Below are 19532 nucleotides of genomic sequence, written 5' to 3' on the forward strand. Positions count from 1 at the left end.
TAGTTGGTTCTCTCCGTTGACCCTTATGTGGGTTCTGGAAATCAAACACAGACCAGCAGACTTGCATGAGAAGCCAATTTACCTGCTGAGCCTTGTCACCAGCTCCAGTTTGGTTTTTAGACAGGGTCTCTTGTAGCCCAGGCTGGCCTTGAACTTCTGATTCCTCTACCACTGCCACATGTGTGTTGTAGTCTTGAGGTTTGAAGCAAAGTTTCAGCATGCTGGTTACCTGGGCGGTGGCCTTCAACTCAGAGCCTGTAGCAGAGGTCTGGGATGGCAGGACGTGTGGGTGCCACCGTCCGTGACAGTTCACTGGACACCTAGGTTATTTCCAGTTCTATGTTTGGACGTCCCTGTCTGTGAGACGTTGGTTAGCCCACCCCACCTGCAGGGCGGAGTGTGTAGATCTCTATATTGAGATGCCCAGGAGGAGGCTGCCTCACTGCAGAGTCCTGAGGAGTCTCACACACAGGGGACTGGGCAACAGCTAAACCATTTTAAATGCCCTTCCAGGAGTCTGGCCGCTAGAACGCATTGGTAAGATCTTATTATCGTTCTTCTTGGGGTTTGATAGCCTTTGAATGGGAAATAAAGCTGTTCCCTCTGTGCCATAGGATAGCCCTAAGCAAAACAGAGCCTCGGTGCATGCCAGGGAGACTCAGAGGAGATGTTCAAAATGAGACCTCAGTGAGCCTGTGTGAGCAAAGCAAAATACAGAGTGCCTGTCTATAGCCCTCTGGCTTAGAATCCCCCAGGGAGGGGCTGGGGCGTGGCTCAGGAGCAGAGCCCCTGCCTAGAACCCATCAGTGAGGGGCTGGGGTGTGGCTCAGTGGTAGAGCCCCTGCCTAGAATCCCCCAGGGAGGGGCTGGGGTGTGGCTCAGTGGTAGAGCCCCTGCCTAGAATCCCCCAGTGAGGGGTTGGGGGCGTGGCTCAGTGGTAGAGCCCCTGCCTAGAATCCCCCAGTGAGAGGCTGGGGGTGTGGCTCAGTGGTAGAGGCCCTCCCTAGCAGGCCCAAAGCTCATACGTGAATATTTCTGTATAGTGACCTGGTTGTATGTGTTTCTGGAAAGTTCTGTAAAGATGCCCAGGCTGTCACTTAGGGGAGTTGCTGCGGAGACTCTCGTGTCAGCACTTTTTTTGTTTGTTAGTACAATAAAGTATATGGTAATGATAGAAATCATTTATGAGGGCTGGCAAGATGGCGCAGTGTGTAAACACACTACCTCCCAGGCCTGATGATTGATGCCCCGAGTCCGATCCCAGGAACCTCCATTGTGGAAGGAGAGAACTGACTCTGGCAAGGTGTTCTCTAGTCTTCACATACACACTGGCAGTAACATCCCCCCCCCCACACACACACACATAATAAATAAATACAAAGATTTAATAAAAATAATTTATGAGTAAAACGTAGAATACTTGTAAAGAGAGAGGAAGGGATAAACCTCACAGGAAGGTGATCTGTGGGAGGTGAAAAATGAAGCCCAGGTTAGCCCCATTTTAGCAGGCTCTGGTTGGAAATTCCCAGAGTCTGACCTCACGGTTTATTTCTTACACATGTAAGTATCGTAAAACCTTGGGAAGAGATGGCCACGTGACAGTTACAACAAAGCTTCAGGCCTAGACACAGCTAAACTCCCTTGCGAAGGAGCAAAGCCCCTGTGACCTTTAAGAAGGAGCTGTATTGTCTGATAAACGGAGCTCAGGGCTGGGGCCTAGGGCGGGAGGACCTGTGACAGCATCTGGAAGGATCGTGTCCATGGAGGGTGCACAGTGCGTGGGACTCTCTCATAAGTGTGGGCTCTGTTCACCGAGACACAGCTCAGGATAAGGGTCTAGACAATGCCCAGGATAGCGGGGGATCCTGGAAGGCCGGCTCCACAGAACAGCAAAGATCACAGGTTGTTAAACGGTAAGCACCCCAGCCTTCTGGTGAAGGCGTCCGTCATTCTCTTCTGTTGAGTTAAGCAGGCCTTCGTGTTTACCAAGTCTGGGTTTTCTAATCCCTTCTGTGAGCTGTGTCTTCCACACCCTGCCTCCTTGCCATGGGGGCCTGGGCCCTCCATGCCCTGTGACAACTCCCTACCTTTGGCTTTCTCCTCCAGAAGAAGAAAGGGAAAGAGGCTGGGTCAGCAGCCTCGCTGCCACCACCGCGTGTTGCCACCCTGCCTGACTCCAGGGCACCCCACCCAGGGGCCCTGCCGACTGCCAAGCGCAGCAAGGCCAAGGCCAGAGGGAAAGAAGCAAAGAAGGAGGTAAGTGTGCCAGGGCGACTTCTACATCAAGGCTGCACTGGCCTAGTTCCAGATGCAGGCAAGCACTGCCCCTAGTCCACTGTCATCATTGTCCCGTGGGTGTGACAAGCTCCACTCTCAGACCAGACTCCAACCTTATTAGCAACCCAGGGCCACAGAACCACTACCCTAAAGACCTGTTCCTCAGCAGGGCTCCCCGTGGGTGTGCTGAGGCTTCTGTCTGTTGACAGAGGGCCATGGCGCGCCTGGGTGTGCTATCAGCGACTCCCATAACCCTATTTCAGCCTCCACTTCATTCTATGTGGTTAGAGATCAGTTTCTCTAAGGCAGTAGCAAGGTGTCGCTGTGCTAACATGAGGACAGTACTGAGTACGAAGCACTGTGCTAAGTACACAAGGCTTGGGTTACAGTGCGCATGACCAGTGTGCCTCTACAAATTGACCTCGGCCCTGGATTTCTCAGGAATGTTCCCAGCATGATGGGATGGCCTGTGCCTCATGCAGAGCCTTCAGTGTGTGTGTGTGTGTGTGTGTGTGTGTCCTCCCCAGAGCCGAGGAAAAGGGGGTGCTGTGAGCAAGCTGATGGAGAGCATGGCGGCAGAGGAAGACTTTGAACCCAACCAGGACTCAAGTTTCTCTGAGGATGAGCACTTGCCCCGTGGGGGGGCCGCAGAGAGACCTTTGACCCCAGGTGAGTGTCCCGAGAGGCTTCAGGGGTTCCCTAGCAGCCCAGGATGAGGCCCTGAGGCTGGGGCAGCTCAACTCTGGCCTCTCCAGGCTGTGGTGGAGATGAGGAGGCATGGATGTCAGTGTGCATTGGAATGTAAGCCAGGCTGTGCGAGCAGGAAGCCTCAGCTACAGTTGGGACAACAGGGGGCAGGGACTACTTAGTGCCTGATGGGCTAGTTGGGAGAACGGACGGGTGGGGTGGTGGGTCACGTGAGCAGAAAGAGATAAGGGCTGATGTTAGGGGGTCCACAGAGACGTAAGATGGGTGGGGTGTGGGTGATCACACGCTGGTGTTTGAGGGCTTCAGTTTTGGGGTGTTGTAACCATGCCCTGTGGAGGGTGCTTGGGACCTTACAGTCTGATCTAGGCGGAGGGATGGTGGGTATGAACTGTGGGGAGCAGGTTGGGTGGGTGCTTGGCACGTGGGGGGGGGCGTCTGGCGGTGGGGCAGCCAGCAACATCCTCATGTGTCTGGATAGCCGCGCTGACTGCAGCAGGCACGCTGGGGGGGGGGGGGCTGGGGAGGTGAGGGTCCCAGCCACAGCACTCTGCCTGGAATGCCATGGAGTATGCACTACAAGGATAGGGTGGTGTCCCTAGGGCCCATGGGCATGCCTGGGACCAGATCAAGCCCAACTTTAAAGTGAGCATGGGTACAGAAGCAGGTAGGGTGGAGGAGTGGGTTTTTCTTCCACCACCAGACTCCAGAGATGCTTGATTCATGTACTTGTTAATTGTCTGTCTGTCTGTCTGTCTGTCTGTCTATCTATCTATCTATCTATCTATCTAGAGTTTCACATAGGCTGAGCCACATCTCCAGCCATTCTAAACAAGTATTTTTGGGCCCTTTATTCTTAGATTCTAGGCAGGGCTTCTACCACTGAGCCACGCCCCCCAGCCTCTCACTGGGGGATTCTAGGCAGGGGCTCTACCACTGAGCCACGCCCCCCAGCCCCTCCCTGGGGGATTCTAGGCAGGGGCTCTACCACTGAGCCACGCCCCCAGCCCCTCCCTGGGGGATTCTAGGCAGGGCTTCTACCACTGAGCCACGCCCCCCAGCCTCTCACTGGGGGATTCTAGGCAGGGGCTCTACCACTGAGCCACGCCCCCAGCCCTTCCCTGGGGGATTCTAGGCAGGGGCTCTACCACTGAGCCACGCCCTGATCCTTTTTGACTTTCGCTAAGTTGCCTTGGCTGGCCTTGAGCTCCCTGTGTACATCAGTCTGGCCATAAACCTCAGTCTTGTGTCTCTTGTGTCACTGGGATGATAGGCCACGATCACCAGCCCCAGGTGGGATCTTTTACATGTTTGCCTCTGACAGGGACCAGCTATAAAGCCTTATGGTGAAGAGAAAGAGGGAAACTGGGGTGGGCCGTGTCTGTGGGTCAGGGGGTCAGGGCTGGGCACTGTGTTGAAGCAGGTACCTTTAACATCCACTGGGGGGGGTCTTCACAGCCCAGGACCTTGAGCGTATTCATCTGTGGGATGGAGAGGTTTGTTACTCCTGGCTTTCCACTCACCTGAGATTTCCTAGTTGTCCATACAGACCAGGAAGGGGGGCCCCTATCCCCTACCCCGCGTGCAATTGGGACCCAGTGTATATGAGGACAGCTGTGTACACACACACACACACACACACATACACCGCCATTCTACCTGGACACCCCACAGCCTTTATTTCCTGGAGGATACTAGCGGAGTCCCCAGGAAGGCCCGGGGTGGTGTCCCCCCAGACATCCTCTGACTCTGCCTGGCCTCCCCGCCCACCTTCTGCAGCCCCCCGCTCCTGCATCATTGACAAGGAGGAGCTGAAGGACGGCCTGCGCGTGCTCATCCCTATGGACGACAAGCTGCTGTACGCGGGCCACGTGCAGACCGTGCATTCGCCCGACATGTGAGTGCTCACCGTGGGGCCCGCCGCCCGCTCGGTTCCTGCGCCCACGCCCACGCCAGGCTCTGCTTCTGGGCCGCCTGGGCAGGTTGCTCCTCACCCTCTCTGAGGTGGGAGAGCAACAGTGCCGGGAGTTCTGTGGAGTCACTGGGGGCCAAAATTGACCCTGACTTCTGTTGGGCAGAGCCAGGTCCCATGGAGCCCAGCAGGAAGTGGGTGACGTGTATGGACCGCCTTAGGAATGAGGGGTCCTGGCTGGGCAGCTTTCTAGCCCGAATTATAGAAATGAGGAAGTTGGATACAGGAAGAGTGAGAACACAATCCATATTTATATAGTAGTGTATTAATATATAAAAACATTAATATGTTATATATTAATATATATAGCATATATGTTATTATATATTATATAGTTACTATTATATATATATATATATTACTTGGGTCTGTTGATTCTAGGTCTATGAAATAGAGCATTGTGACTGTATAATCGTGGCTGATCATGATATGATATAACATGATATATCTTATTATATATGCATATGTAAAACATACACTATAAATCTATATTGATATAGTTAACAGACATCTGACCCTAAAGCTAATTCCCATGGATCAGGTGGCAGAGCTGGCATTGCTGGCTTGGGACAGTTCAGTTTCTGGACCGGGGTTCTATGGCCCCTGCCCTGTTGTATATTTGTCTCTGTCCCTGCAGATACCGCGTGGTGGTGGAAGGTGAGCGTGGGAATCGTCCCCACATCTACTGCCTGGAGCAGCTACTGCAGGAGGCGGTGAGTGGGGGATGGGAGGGGACCCCCACCAGGAGGGAGGGGCTCTGAGGCAGTGGCCTGTGTGAGCACAGCTCTCGATCCCCTCCTTCCCGGTCACCTTCTGACCCTCAGTCTGTACTCTACCAGATTATAGATGTGAGGCCGGCCTCTACACGCTTCTTGCCCCAGGGGACCAGGATCGCTGCCTACTGGAGCCAGCAGTACCGCTGCCTGTACCCAGGCACGGTGGTCCGAGGTGAGACGCCCTCCTCCTAAGCTCTCCCAACTCCTAATAAGTCACTATCTGTTCATCTGCTCAGTGAAACCAGCTCCCAGCTGGCTTAAACCAGCAGGCACTGTTGCTGGTTTGCATAAATAAATTCCTGGGAGGCCTTTCTGGTATGGCTTGATCCCCGCTATTCAGATGAAGTCAGCAGGACCTGGGGTCTTGGTATCTGACCTTGGAATGGATTCTGTAGGCTGGCTACACACCAGCTTCTTGGGAAGGCGTTCCGGCTTCACACATACCATCAGGGAATGGTTTACACCCCTGCTTTCTTTCCTGCTTTGGTCAGGGGGGAAACGACTTGACTCATGAGGTTTCCTTAAGGTCACTGCAGTTGAGTCCACTGGGCTGGGCCCATTAAAACCCTGTTCCTGTGGCTAAGGAATGAGGCTGGCTTCCCTTCTCCATGGATAATCTATTATAGTGGACAAAATACCCGGCAGAAAATGTCAGGGCAGGAGGACCTGTTTTGACTTGCAAGTCTCAGCAGGCATGTTGCTGTTCGTGTCCTTGGGTCTGTTGATTCTGGGTCTGTGTAGTAGAGCATCGTGGTTGTCCAGTCATGTGGACATGATAATAACATGAAGTATGATAAACATCATGTTCACCTCATGGTAAACAGGAAGAAGCAGAGAGTTCAGGGAGACGACACACCAATACAACCTTCAAAAAGGATGCCCACAGTGACTGGCGACTGCAGTTAGGCCCCACCTCTGACGGTGCCCACCCCATAGTAGCACAGCAATACTCTGGGCACAGAGTATTCTACGCATGGGAAGTCTGGGATGCTGTTAATCACACAGAGAAGACAAATAGACAGAAAACAAAAGGGGTGGGGGATGGGATGACGGGTCAGAGGCCAGGAACGCTTGCTTCCAAGTCAGGAAAGTCAGAACTCAGATGCTAGCCCCGCTCTGTGCAGTAAGCTGCATCTTCTTCATCTCATACACACTTGGAACTCCAGCTCCGCAGGGTGTGGAGACAGGAGGGTCAGTGAGGTCTTGTTGCCTTTTAGCCTAACAGAAAATGTAAGCTTCTGGCTTCAGAGAGCCACCCTCCTGCCTTGAAGAACTAGGTTGAAAGGGATAGTGGAGGACACCTGATGTCCTCTGCCGCTGGCCCTCTCTCTGCACACTTGCGTGTGCTTGGGCATTCACAGGCGTGCGTATACAAACAAACAAATACATATTTTAAAGCCAAAAGAAAAAATGGGTATGGGGCTGCAGTGGCGGCTCGGCGGTTGTTCTTGCATAAGACGCCCTCCTTAGCATCCTCCTGGCAGCTCACAGATATCTGTAACGCCCGTCCCGGGGACCTAATGCCGCCTGCTGGCCTCCCAGTCTTCTGCATACACATGGTACACAAACTCATGCAGGGGCACACACATACACATAATAAAAATCAGTAAGTCTAATCCCAGCACTTGAGAGGCAGAGGCAGGAGGATTTCTGAGTTTGAAGCCAGACTGGTCTACAGAGTGAGTTCCAGGACAGCCAGGGCCACACAGAGAAACCCTGTCTTGGAAAAACAAACAAAGCAGTAAGTCTTAACAAGGAAATAAAATGGGTACCTAAGAAGATAAATAGTAAGGATGTCAGGACAGACAGGTGAAGCGGATACTTGAGCAGTTCAAGCCTCAGTCATTCCAAAATCAGCCCTCCCGAGGATGTGGATGTCTCTCCGACCAAAAGGCCAAACATGACACAGCCCTTGGCTGCCTCACGTTTTACACACTAGGAGACTGTATACCACTGAGCAGCAGGTGTTCAGTGTGGTCTGAGCCACGACTGAGCTGAGACGATATTTCTTTCCCCGTCTGTAAATCACTGATCAATCTCCAGAGATCGTGTTACTACAGTAAAAGTTTGCTTAGGAGTGTGGCATTCTGAGATTTTTGTCTTCCAGTACCATGAAGGGCTGTGTGCGCCCCAGCTGCCTCTGGGGGCCCCTCAGAGTTGTAGGACTAAGCCTGGCCAGCATGCTCTCCGAGTGACTTTTTCCACTCCCTTGAGGGTTAATTTTCAAGGAGATCTTTGCTCCATCAGCCCATCTGATTTTGAAGAATCTCTCACAGGGTGTTTTGTTCATTGGTTTGGATTTCTTTTCGCCTCTGTGTCCCTTCCTGGTCTCAGGTGCTTTTCCGCTTCCTCTAATTAGAGATTGCCCAGGCATCTTTGTTGATCCTTGGTGGAGAGAGAGATTGAAGAGCCAGTCTGGATGGAGCTCTGCGTGCTGGTGGGTGGGCGGAAGCTTGTGTTCAGGGATTCCCCAGTACTGTCTTGGATAGGACCTTTCGCCTCAACTGGGTCAGGGCCATAAGGCCTGTGTGTTTGAGGATTTGACCTTAGCATTTGCATATTAGGAAGGGCTGGTGTGTCCCCGTGTTTAGTATTTGGATATACCCAGTACCTTTCTAAAGCTGTACAAATCTTTCTATTCATCCTGCTTGTAGGTATTTGGGTCTCCTGTGTTGTTAGCCTTGACTTTATCCCTTATTGACCTTGTCTCCTGCCAAAGCCAAAGTCATCCAGACTTGTCAGGAACTCAGGGTCAAGGCCTCCCTTGGCTATAGAGTTAGTTCAAGGCCAGCCTGGATAATTAAGTGAGGCTCTGTCTCAACAAATAAAAGTAAGAACAGTGTCTAGGAGGTGGCTGGTTGGTAGAATGCTTGTCTGGCGTGCATGAGGTTCACCTCAGAACCACCATCAACTGTGACTCTTACTATGGAATGTTCTAGAATGTGGACCTGTGCCTCACTCCCTGTCTTTGACATTCGGAGCTTATGTACTTGGTAAGGCTTTTCAAAGTGGCTTTGGGTCTTGTGTATGAGAAAACCCAGAGATGTATATCATTCATCCATAGCCCCTAGAGTGTAAGAAACAGAGCCGGAAATGAGAGCGCCGGCTGTCCATCCGTGACCGCTGTGGCCCTTAACTCCCACGCTTGCACACCTGTGTGTACACCCCAGGGGCCTCGAAGGCCGGGCCTCTGTGGCCTGGGCTGTACTCCCAGGCGCCTCCCTGACCTGCCCTTCCTCTCAGGGCTGCTGGACCTGGAAGACGACGGAGACCTGATCACTGTGGAGTTTGATGACGGAGACACGGGCAGGATCCCCCTCTCACACATCCGCCTCTTGCCGCCGGACTATAAAATCCAATGTAAGTGAGGAACTTATGCCATGGGGAACAAGAGGGCAGGGTTCCTGAAAAGCCCGGATGGGACCCACACACCTAGGCCCTGGCCTGGCTACCCAGCGGCTCATAGACCTGCTCTGTGTTGCCTAGGGTCTCTCCACAGATCTCTGGGCTCAGGCTGGCATTCGACTCTCTCTTCTTTGTTTCTTTTCTTTGTACAAGCTAGATATGAGCTCTACCATGGAGCCACACCCCAGCCCCTCACTGGGGGAGTCTAGGCAGGGCCTCTACCACAGAGCCACACCCCAGCCTCTCAGTGGGGGAGTCTAGGCAGGGGCTCTACCACTGAGCCACGCCCTAGCCCCTCACTGGGGGAGTCTAGGCAGGGGCTCTACCACAGAGCCACACCCCAGCCCCTCAGTGGGGGAGTCTAGGCAGGGGCTCTACCACTGAGCCACGCCCCAGCCCGTCACTGGGGGATTCTAGGCAGGGGCTGTACCACTGAGCTACAACTCCAGCACAGAATGATTGTAGGCCCTATTGCTGAATTCTCTAGCTTGGGTTAGCTGCAGGCTATCCCCCCCCCTATATGCAAGAAGCCAGGATCAGTAACAGCTGAGACACTGTCCCTCTGTCCTGAAGGTGCTGAGCCCTCTCCAGCACTCTTAGTGCCCAGCGCAAAACGGCGTAGTAGGAAGACCAGCAAAGACACAGGGGAAGTCAAAGAAGGAGCTGCCACGGGGCCTCAGGAGGCTACAGGGGGCAAGGCTCGGGGGCGAGGGCGGAAACCTAGCACCAAAGCCAAGGCTGGTGAGTTTTCCCTGTCCTAGGAGGTGTGGGGAAGAGACCACTGTGGGAATTGGATGCCGGGGCTTGGGGCTTCCTGTAAATGACGTATCTCCATCTTAAGAGAATTCTGTGCCTCTGGGCAGTTTCGTATGGTTCACCGCACGATTCAAGGAGTTGGAGAATGTCTGAAGGACCTCCCCAGGGGCTTACACAGGGAGGGACTTTAGGGTTCCACGAGGCCCTTTCTAACTAGGATTCTCGCTCATCCAGCAGGAAGTCCTACCTTTCTCCCAGCGTTCTCCACCCTTGACCTCTACTTGTGATCTCTCTCTCAGACAGAGCTGTTGTCCTGGAGGAAGGGGCTGCTACCAATGAGGTCCCCAGTGCTCCTTTGGCCCTGGAACCCGTCAGCACTCCAAATTCTAAGAAGAGTACCCCAGAACCAGTGGACAAGCGGGCCAGAGCCCCCAAAGCACGCTCGGTCTCTGCACAGCCCAGCCCCGTATCACCCGCCTTCTCTAGCTGCCCAGCTCCAGAGCCCTTTGGGGAGCTCCCAACCCCCGCTACAGCCCCACTGGTCACCATACCTGTCACCATGCCTGCCACTCGCCCCAAACCCAAGAAGGCTCGGGCCACTGAGGGGTCAGGTGCCAAAGGTCCCCGGAGGCCAGGGGAAGATGACGAACTGCTTGTCAAACTGGACCACGAGGGGGTCATGTCTCCCAAAAGCAAGAAGGCCAAAGAGGCCCTCCTCCTGCGGGAAGATCCAGGGCCCGGGGGTTGGCCAGAGTCCACAGGGCTGCTCAGCCTGGGCAGCTACTCACCAACTGTTGGCAACAGTGAGCCCAAGGCCACCTGGCCCAAGGGTCTAGATGGAGACCTCGCTCAGGAGCCCGGGCCGGGGCTTCCTTTAGAAGATCCTAGCAACTCCAAAAGCCCAGACAAGGCCCAGGCTGAACAAGATGGGGCAGAGGAGTCAGAGACTACGTCTAGCAGCAGCAGCAGCAGCAGTAGCAGCAGCAGTAGCAGCAGCAGCAGCAGCAGTAGCAGCAGCAGCAGCAGCAGCAGCAGCAGCAGCGGTTCAGAGACAGAAGGCGAGGAGGATGCTGAGAAGAATGGGGAGGATGGCCGGGGTGCAGGGGGCCGTACCTGCAGTGCTACCAGCTCCAGGGCCTCTTCTCCTGCCTCCTCTTCCTCCTCTTCTTCCTCCTCCTCTTCTTCCTCCTCCTCTTCCTCCTCTTCCTCCTCCTCTTCCTCGTCCTCATCTTCTTCCTCCTCTTCTTCTTCCTCCTCCTCTTCCTCTTCCACCACAGACGAGGACTCTTCTTGCAGCTCAGATGATGAAGCAGCCCCTGCCCCCGCAGCTGGTCCCTCCACACAGCCAGCGCTCCCCACTAAGGTATCCAAGCCAACTAGCAAGGCACGCTCCTCAGCTCACTCCCCAGGCAAGAAGGCACCCCCCGCCACCCAGCCACCACCCCAGCCCCCACCCCAGCCCCAGCAGACTCTTCAGCCCAAGACCCAGGCTGGGGCTGGGGCCAAGAGCAGGCCCAAGAAGAGAGAAGGCGTACACCTGCCTACCACCAAGGAGCTGGCCAAACGGCAGCGTCTGCCTTCCGTGGAGAACAGGCCCAAGATCGCTGCCTTCCTACCTGCCCGGCAGCTTTGGAAGTGGTTTGGCAAGCCCACCCAGGTAAAGGTCCTGGAAGGGAATCATGGGGTAAGGGGGGGGGGTCCTGAGTTCCAGAAGAGCACCCCGGGTTCCAAAAGTCATTGTAGCCCAGAGTCCATGTCCTGTACAGAGTGGCCCTGCCCTTAAAATTCACAACCTTCATTTTGAAGCTCACGTACGGACTCTGCAGGGATCCACACAGGCCCTCCTATGATGGCTCAAGCCAGAAAGAGAGGCCTTTCCAAACTCGTCAGCAGCCAGCCTGCTTGTCATATAACCCTGCCTTTGAACCTCAAGTTCTGAACACTGAAGCAGCAGGCCAGGGGTCACAGGTCCTACCTCTGCCCTGACGATTGGGGATGGTCTTCTAGAAGCCAGTTCTAAGCACCCCCACCCCACTGTCTGTCAGCTATCCACCTACATATGCAAAAAGTACACACATACACACACACACACACACACACACACGTACACACGTGTATACATGTGCACATACCTGCTTATGCACTAAATGCACATGCAGATGCACATTCAGGCACACACGTGCATGCACAGGTGCTATTATGAATTGAACAGTGCCAACTTCCGTCCCGCTGCGTCCCCCCCCCCCCCATCGACCACACACTGCTGTGTTCTGAATACTCTGTCCACAGTAGTGGCGCCATGTTGGATGTTGTTGAAACTTGTGGAAAGTGGTCCCTGGCTAGGTCACTGGCAGGGTGGGTCCTGAGGAGAACATTTCCTGTCTTCCTAGTCAGTTGTGAAGAGAACAGTTGTCACATTCTCTCCTTGCCAGGGCTTTGACCCAAGCACATAATGTCAAATGGCCGTGAGATCTTTGGAAAGCATGAGCCAAAATCAATCTTCCCTCTTTTTCAAAGTTTTCTTGCTAGGAGAGGCGGTGGCGCACTCCTTTAATCCCAGCACTCGGGAGGGAGGCAGAGGCAGGTGGATCTCTGAGTTCAAGGCCAGCCTGGTCTACAGAGCCAGTTCCAGGACAGCCAGGGCTACACAGAGAAACCCTGTCTCAAAATAACAAACAAAACAAATTCTTCGTGTGTTTGTGTGTGTGTTTAATCTATCACATAGTATTTGGCTAGCAGTGAACAAGATTAAACGGACCACAGAGACATAGACACATTAGATAGAAATACACAGGAATAAATGTCCACTTACACATACATGCAATATATAAGGACGAGGTACAGTGTACCTACACTTCTCAGTGGAGGGTATTGTCAGGAGCTATTCTGGATGCTTCCACGTGGGTGGATACCGCCCTCCAGGTCAGCAGTCCACCCCATAGCTGGGGAGAAAGATTCAGAGCTCCAGTGTTGTCTCTCAGCTTTCCCTCACAAAATGCCCTCTGTGTAGCCAAGGACGAACTTGGATGTCTAATCCTCCTGCACGCTGGGATTATAGACACGTGCGGCCATGTCCCCTTCATGGCATCCTGAGGGTAGAACCCGGGGCTCCCTGCATACCGAGTGAGCCCAGCACCAGTCCTAGACACCATCGCTTTAGTCTGGTGAAGGGCCAGGTATAGTGAAGAGGCCTCTCTGGGAATAAACTGCTCATAGCGTGTTAGGGCAGCAAAAGAAAAAGAGCGGGAGTATCCCAGGCCTTGAATTCCCTTAAGGGTGTTCCTTAATGACCTACTGACCTCACAAGCCCTGCCCTTCTACTTACTCACCTCTTCCCAGTAACTCCATCCTGGGCAGCCAAGACCTACACCGGAGCCTCTGGATCCAGGAACTGACCCTTAGTAGCCTGGCTCACGTGTAGGGATTCCCTTTCCACAGGCCCAGCCTGGGCTTACTCTTAGCCTCTGTGTGCCTAGGTCAGAGTCCCAGGCTGTGTGACCAGCTCCGACAGGGTGCCCCTAGAGGTTGGAACCCCTTTTCTGCCCAGTTGTGCTACTCTAGAGGAGTTGGGGATTAACGGTGACAGGTTTGGGGGTATCTGGTGACTTCCCTCAGCATTTGAGGACACCCTGGCTTGTGTGTGTGTCACCAGCTCCTAGGTTCAGTGAGGCTGGAGAGGTGGGGGTTCAGTAATATCAGGATGGGGGGGGCGCGTTTTCTTTATCCCTTCCCCTCCTTTCCTGCCTCCTCTCCGGTCCCCCTCCCCCCATTTTCAGTGGCATATTGAGGAGTTCCAGGTTTGGTGAGAGACCTTGTGGCATGTGTCCCTAATCCCAGCATTCAGCAGGCAGAGGCAGGCTGATCTCTGTGAGTTTGAGGCCAGCCTGGTCTACATAGTGAGTTCCAGTACAGCCAGGGCTACATAAGGAGGCCCTGTCTCCAAGAAAGAAAGAAGGCCCAAGGACTGAGAAGTGACTCAGAAATCACTAGGGCACTGGACCGGAGTTTGAATGCCAGCACTTACACTGGTGACTCACAAAGGCCTGTAAACTTTAGTTCCAAAGGATCTGAAACCTCTCTTCCGTCTCCATGGGCATCTGCACACTCATATGCACAACACACTCACAAAGACACACTCAACCAAAGATGGAGAGCAGTAAAGGAAGATACCTGTGGCTGCCACATACATGCTCTGGACACACGTACATCTGCCTGGACATACAGTGCGTGTGGCACACATGCTCACAAACACATACACTCCCGCTTGTTGCTAGGAGAAGTTACTTGATCAATTTATGAAAAAGAAAGGTTTGGTTTGGCCTCACTTGGCTAATGCAGGAGCACATGGTGCAGAAACTACTCCTGACTGGCAGGAAACAGAGAAAAGAGCCAGAGGCCTGATAGCTCCTCAAGACCGCACACCTCCAGTGACCTGCTTGCTGTTGTCAGACACCAGCTCTAAACTTTTCCCTTCCCACAGTCCCTTAGCACCACCCCTGGTCATTCCTTCACTCTGGGCAGAGGGTAGGTGGGCGCACTTCTGAACTGAAGCTGAGGGCATCCCTTCCATGCAGCCCCCCAGGATTCATGGCAGGTGACTTAGGTCCAGGGTTTGAGGATCCAGGTCTGCCCAGACAGGGCCTGGTGGGGCCTTGCCATTGGCTGTGGGTTCGGGCACAGGGCCGGGCGCTGGTTCTGATTATCGCATCTCACAGCGGCGAGGAATGAAAGGCAAAGCTCGCAAGCTCTTCTACAAGGCCATCGTCCGAGGCAAGGAGATGATCCGAATCGGCGACTGCGCAGTCTTCCTGTCAGCTGGCCGCCCCAACCTGCCCTATATTGGCCGGATCCAGAGCATGTGGGAGTCATGGGGCAACAACATGGTGGTGCGTGTCAAGTGGTTCTACCATCCCGAAGAGACCAGCCCGGGGAAGCAGTTCCACGAGGGCCAGGTGAGTTTCCCTGCTGGGAACTGAAAAGAGACCCTGGTGTGTAAAGGTTGACCCGTGCTGTTTCATTTCTGTTGATGTGATAAAATCCCCTAAGGAGAGCAACCTGGGGGAGTAAGGTTTAGCTCCGCAGGGAGTCGCGGTGGCAGGAGCATGACAGGAGCAGAGAGAAGGAACAAATTCGATTTTGGTTCTCAGCTGGTCTCCTCTGCTCCTGTAGTTTCCTGCGCAGGGAATAGAGCCGCCCACAGTGGGCTGGGTCTTCCCACCTTAATTGACAAAATCAAGATAATCCCCATCAGATGTACCCACCACACAGCCTGGCTGACTGCCTTATTGAAACTCTCCGCAGATAATCCTAGGTGGTATCAAATTGACAATTAAAAGCCATCACCCCGTTTGAGGTTGGGCATGCTGGGAATAGTGGCCCTACAAGTGGGAAGGTTGAGTCCAGGGAGTTTGTGTGGTGGCCCTGGGACCTCAGATGGGAGGAAAACACGGCTGAGACTTACCCTCTTCCATCCCTCCCCCAGCACTGGGACCAGAAGTCAGGACACAGCCTTCCTGCAGCCCTGCGGGCCTCCAGCCAGAGGAAGGACTTTATGGAGGTAAGGAGCGGCAGTGGGCTCTTGGTGCTGGGGTGCAAGCTCCGTCCCGATGGGGTGAGCCTCAAGCTTTCTGCTCGGCCCCTACGAGCCTCCCTCCCTCTCTCCCTCCCCCCCCTCCTCTCCCCATCTCTGGGCTACTGGAGTCTCTGTCTCTGCTCTCCCTGCTCACTGACTGTGCCTTTGGCCCAGTGCCTCCTAGTGGCCCTCCCCTTCTGTGTCTTACTCTGGTGTTTATAGGCACCTCTGTTCACTTTTTCTTCTGTTGTTTCTCTCAGTTTTATTTCTTTTCCGTGTGTCTGTGAGCGTGTGCGCACATGCGCGTGTACACACACACACACACACACACACACACACACACACACACACGTTTGTACCCATGGTGGCGAGTGTGCATGTGGATGTTGATGGAGGTTCACTGTTGCCACTGGGAGGCGTCCTGATACCAACCCCAGAGCCCGCTGATATGACCAGTCTTCCTAGCCGGCTTGCTCCAGTCCTGTCTCTGTCATTCAAGGCCAAGATTTCAGGCAGGCTACCACACCCATCTGCTGCCTACATGGATTCTGGGGATCTGAACACAATGGGGATGACATTATATCTGTTCTTACCTTTGGGCATCCTGTGTTCCCTTGCTACCTGTTCCCCCTCGGTCTCTTCATCTCTCTCGGGCTTGGGCTCTCTGTCATTGTCTCTCCATCTCTTGCTTGTCTCTCTTTGTCCCCATCTGTCTCTCACCCCATCTCTGTCTCCAGGCCTCTACCCTTAAGGCATCTGAGGGTCTTCCTCCAGTTTCTTTCTTCTCTTTTCTTTCTTTTTTTTTTTTTAAGATTTATTTATTTTATGTATAAGAGTACGCTGTAGCAGTACAGATAGTTGTGAGCCACCATGTGGTTGCTGGGATTTGAACTCAGGACCTCTGCTCACTCCAGCCCCACTTGCTATGGCCCAAAGATTTTTATTTATTGTTATATGTAAGAACACTGTAGCTGTCTTCAGACACACCAGAAGGGGGCGTCAGATCCCATTACAGATCCCATTACAGAAGAGCAGTCAGTGCTCTTAACCACTGAGCCATCTCTCCAGCCCCTCCCTCCAGTTTCTAACACCCACACTCTGCCCCCACAGCGCGCCTTGTACCAGTCCTCCCACGTGGATGAGAATGACGTTCAGACAGTGTCCCACAAGTGCCTGGTGGTGGGCCTGGAACAGTATGAACAGATGCTGAAGACCAAGAAATACCAGGACAGCGAGGGCCTTTACTACCTCGCGGGCACTTATGAGCCCACCACAGGCATGATCTTCTCCACAGATGGTGTGCCTGTGCTCTGCTGAGTGCCGCCACCCAGCGGGGCCCACAGAGACCCCCCTCCCTCCCCACCACTGCCATGGCGCGGGACCACGTGTGTTGTGTGCATGCCAGTGTGCTCGTGGGTGTGTGCATGTGGCCAGGCGGACGCCCCAGGCAAGTGTGAGTGTGTACATGTGTGTGCCCGTATGCATGCACGTGTGTGCACACATGTGCACACATTTCCAGACCCTTTCTGGTCATCCCCTGGTGCCCTCATGCTGAGACCCTCCCCCCACCTCAGCTATCAGGGTCCGACTTTGCTGTCCCTTCAGGGTCACCTCAGCGAGGAGGGCTTCCCTCCAGCACTTTGTATGCGCTTGATGCGGCTGCTCTCTGAGCTCTGGGCCTGTGTAGACTCTTTGATCGTGTGGATGGGGTAAGGGAGAGTTCCAAGGACCCAGACTGACGTTTGGTACAGAGTTCAGCCACCACCCAGCACGGAGCCCATCCAAAACCTCCTACATGGGCCGGGGGGCCCCAACGCCAGCCAGCTTCACCAATCACCCGGGCATCTGGGCGTCCGCATGCCTGGCCTCCACCCTCTCAGGACAGCCTGGACTTGGGGAACAAGGTGGGAGGGCAGCCCAGGAGCATCATCATACCCCATGGGCCCCCCAGCCCAGACCCTTACACTACAGAAATCCCCATTGGTGCTGAAATCCGCGCCCATGCCCGGCACGGCCCGCCCGGCCCCTCCACCAGGAGGATCCGAAAGGTTACCTGTACAGTTTACTGTAGCCTGACCCTGTATCATACACCTTTAAATGGAGTCAACTTTTTAATTATATATATAAAGATAAATATATATAAATATATATATATAAACTTTTTAAAACTGTGAAAAATAGCTATGAAATTATTAAAAAAAACACATTCTGACGTGCAGAATATTATTTTTTATTTCCTGTTAGATCGTGAATGTCTAGCACCGGCTTCATGCCTCCCTCCCACTCCCCCGTACCCTCACCCCTGCCCCCACTCCCCCATACTCACCCCTGCCCTTGTGTACTGTATGTGCCCCAAATGGATGAGAGGTGGAGATAGAAAGGGGGGGCCCAAGCCCAGCCCTCAGCTCAGCCCGAAGCACTTAACCAGTCCCCCTGTGCCTGCCAGACCCCAGTGGGGTCCCCGGAGGCTTTGAGCAGACAATCTTGAAGGAAGGAAAAGCCAGATTTCGGTTTCGTTTTTTCTTTTCTTTCTGGGGTGGGGGGTAATTACTGTTTCCTGGTTTTTGTTTTTTTTTTTTAAAGTTTCTTTTGGAATTTTGTTTGTTGGCAAATTCTGTGTGATCTTTTTTCATAAAAAAAAAAAAAAAGAAAGAAAAAGAGAAAAGAAAAAATTTAATTGGAAAAATACTATGTCTTTGGAGTGGCTTATTTGGGGTCCTGGGATGGTAGAATCAGTGTGGAGGATCCAGGCAGGTCCCATGTTCTGGAGCACCGAGTGACAGGAGCCCCACATGCCAGGGAGAGGGTGGCAAAATTGAGGGTGTGGCCTGGAGCTTGCTCATTGGGCAGAGATGAGTTTGGTCCAGCATTTCAGGAAGTTCTCCAAGCCAGAGTGGTCCGTCTTGTTTAAAATCCAAGAGCAAGGGCCTGGCGAGATGATGTGTCAGGAGTTACCAGTGCTCGTTGCCCTAGCGGAAGATCCGGGTTCAGTACCCAGCACCACGTGGCTCACAACCGTTTATAGCTTTAGTTCCGAGAACACGACGATCGGGGGTTCAGTACCCAGCACCCGCGTGGCTCACAACCATCTGTAACTCTAGTTTGGAGGATACGATGCTCTCCTTTGAGCATCATGTAGTGCAGACACACATGCAGGCAAAACATACAAATCTAAAACCGGGATGGCAGAGCTACAGGTTGGAGAAAGTCAGTAAAATGGCTGCCCGAGTCCCATACCCAGGAAACACCCAGCAAGCAGGCGTGGCTGTACCTGGGAGTCCAGAGCTGAGTAGCCAGCCCAGCCAAGTAACAAGCCCCGGGTCAGTGATGCCCGCTGGCCGCCACGAACAAGAGAAGCCCACATCTGGAAGGGTCGGGGTCACACACCTGTGTCTGGGTGGAGGTGTGGCCCGTGGAAGCTGAAGTGGAGGACTGGCCAGCCACGAGTGTAAATCTGAACAGATAGACCGGGAGGAGGTTGGCAACTAGCGCTCAGCCGGGATGGCGGAGCTAGAGGTTGCCAGGGAAACAGCGAGGTGGTGTGTGGGAAGAGTCACACTGTTGCCCTCTAGCGTCCACCTGTGGTATCACCACAACCTTGGTCTTGATTTCATCAGGCTGCCCAACTGAGACCCTCAAGGGTTGCATAGCAAGTCTCTGAGGCTACAGGACTTGTGGGGGCCTCCCCCAAGTCCTCATTTTCCAGTTCCATTGGATGCAGAACATGGAAAGGAGGCCCTGTGGACCTGGGGAGGCCGTGCAGTGAGTAATAGCGCAGTACAAGCGGGAGGACTGAGTTCGAATCCACAGAACTCTGTTCAAGAAATTAGTATGGGCAGTAGGGGTGGTAACAGATGGATTCCGGGGGTTCACTGGCCAGCCAGTCTAGCCTAAATGTTGAGGAGCAGGTTAGATGAGTCAAGCTAAGAAAGACAGGGTGATGTAATGATAATGGACATTGGAGGGGTAGAGCCGGGACCAACACGCTCCCCCTTTGTCCCCCCGACCCTCCCGTTTGAGTTCTTCTTCCTAGGAGGCAGATGCGTATATTCATATATTCCCATCCTCA

At 53.7% G+C, this 19532-nt stretch overlaps 1 protein-coding gene across 1 annotated transcript in view; it reads left to right on the plus strand.

Moving 5' to 3' along the window:
* Positions 1–17753, plus strand: part of Tnrc18 (trinucleotide repeat containing 18) — a 91865-nt gene extending 74112 nt beyond the window's left edge. The window contains 11 exon segments of the mRNA XM_052168745.1: positions 2107–2256; positions 2805–2946; positions 4762–4879; positions 5592–5667; positions 5794–5902; positions 8974–9090; positions 9709–9876; positions 10191–11548; positions 14607–14843; positions 15374–15448; positions 16574–17753. Coding sequence (XP_052024705.1) covers positions 2107–2256; positions 2805–2946; positions 4762–4879; positions 5592–5667; positions 5794–5902; positions 8974–9090; positions 9709–9876; positions 10191–11548; positions 14607–14843; positions 15374–15448; positions 16574–16780 — 2757 coding nt within the window. The 3' untranslated portion in view covers positions 16781–17753.
* Positions 17754–19532: the final 1779 nt, after the last annotated feature.

Source organism: Apodemus sylvaticus, chromosome 22 (genome assembly GCF_947179515.1).
Source record: "Apodemus sylvaticus chromosome 22, mApoSyl1.1, whole genome shotgun sequence".
NCBI lineage: Eukaryota > Metazoa > Chordata > Mammalia > Rodentia > Muridae > Apodemus > Apodemus sylvaticus.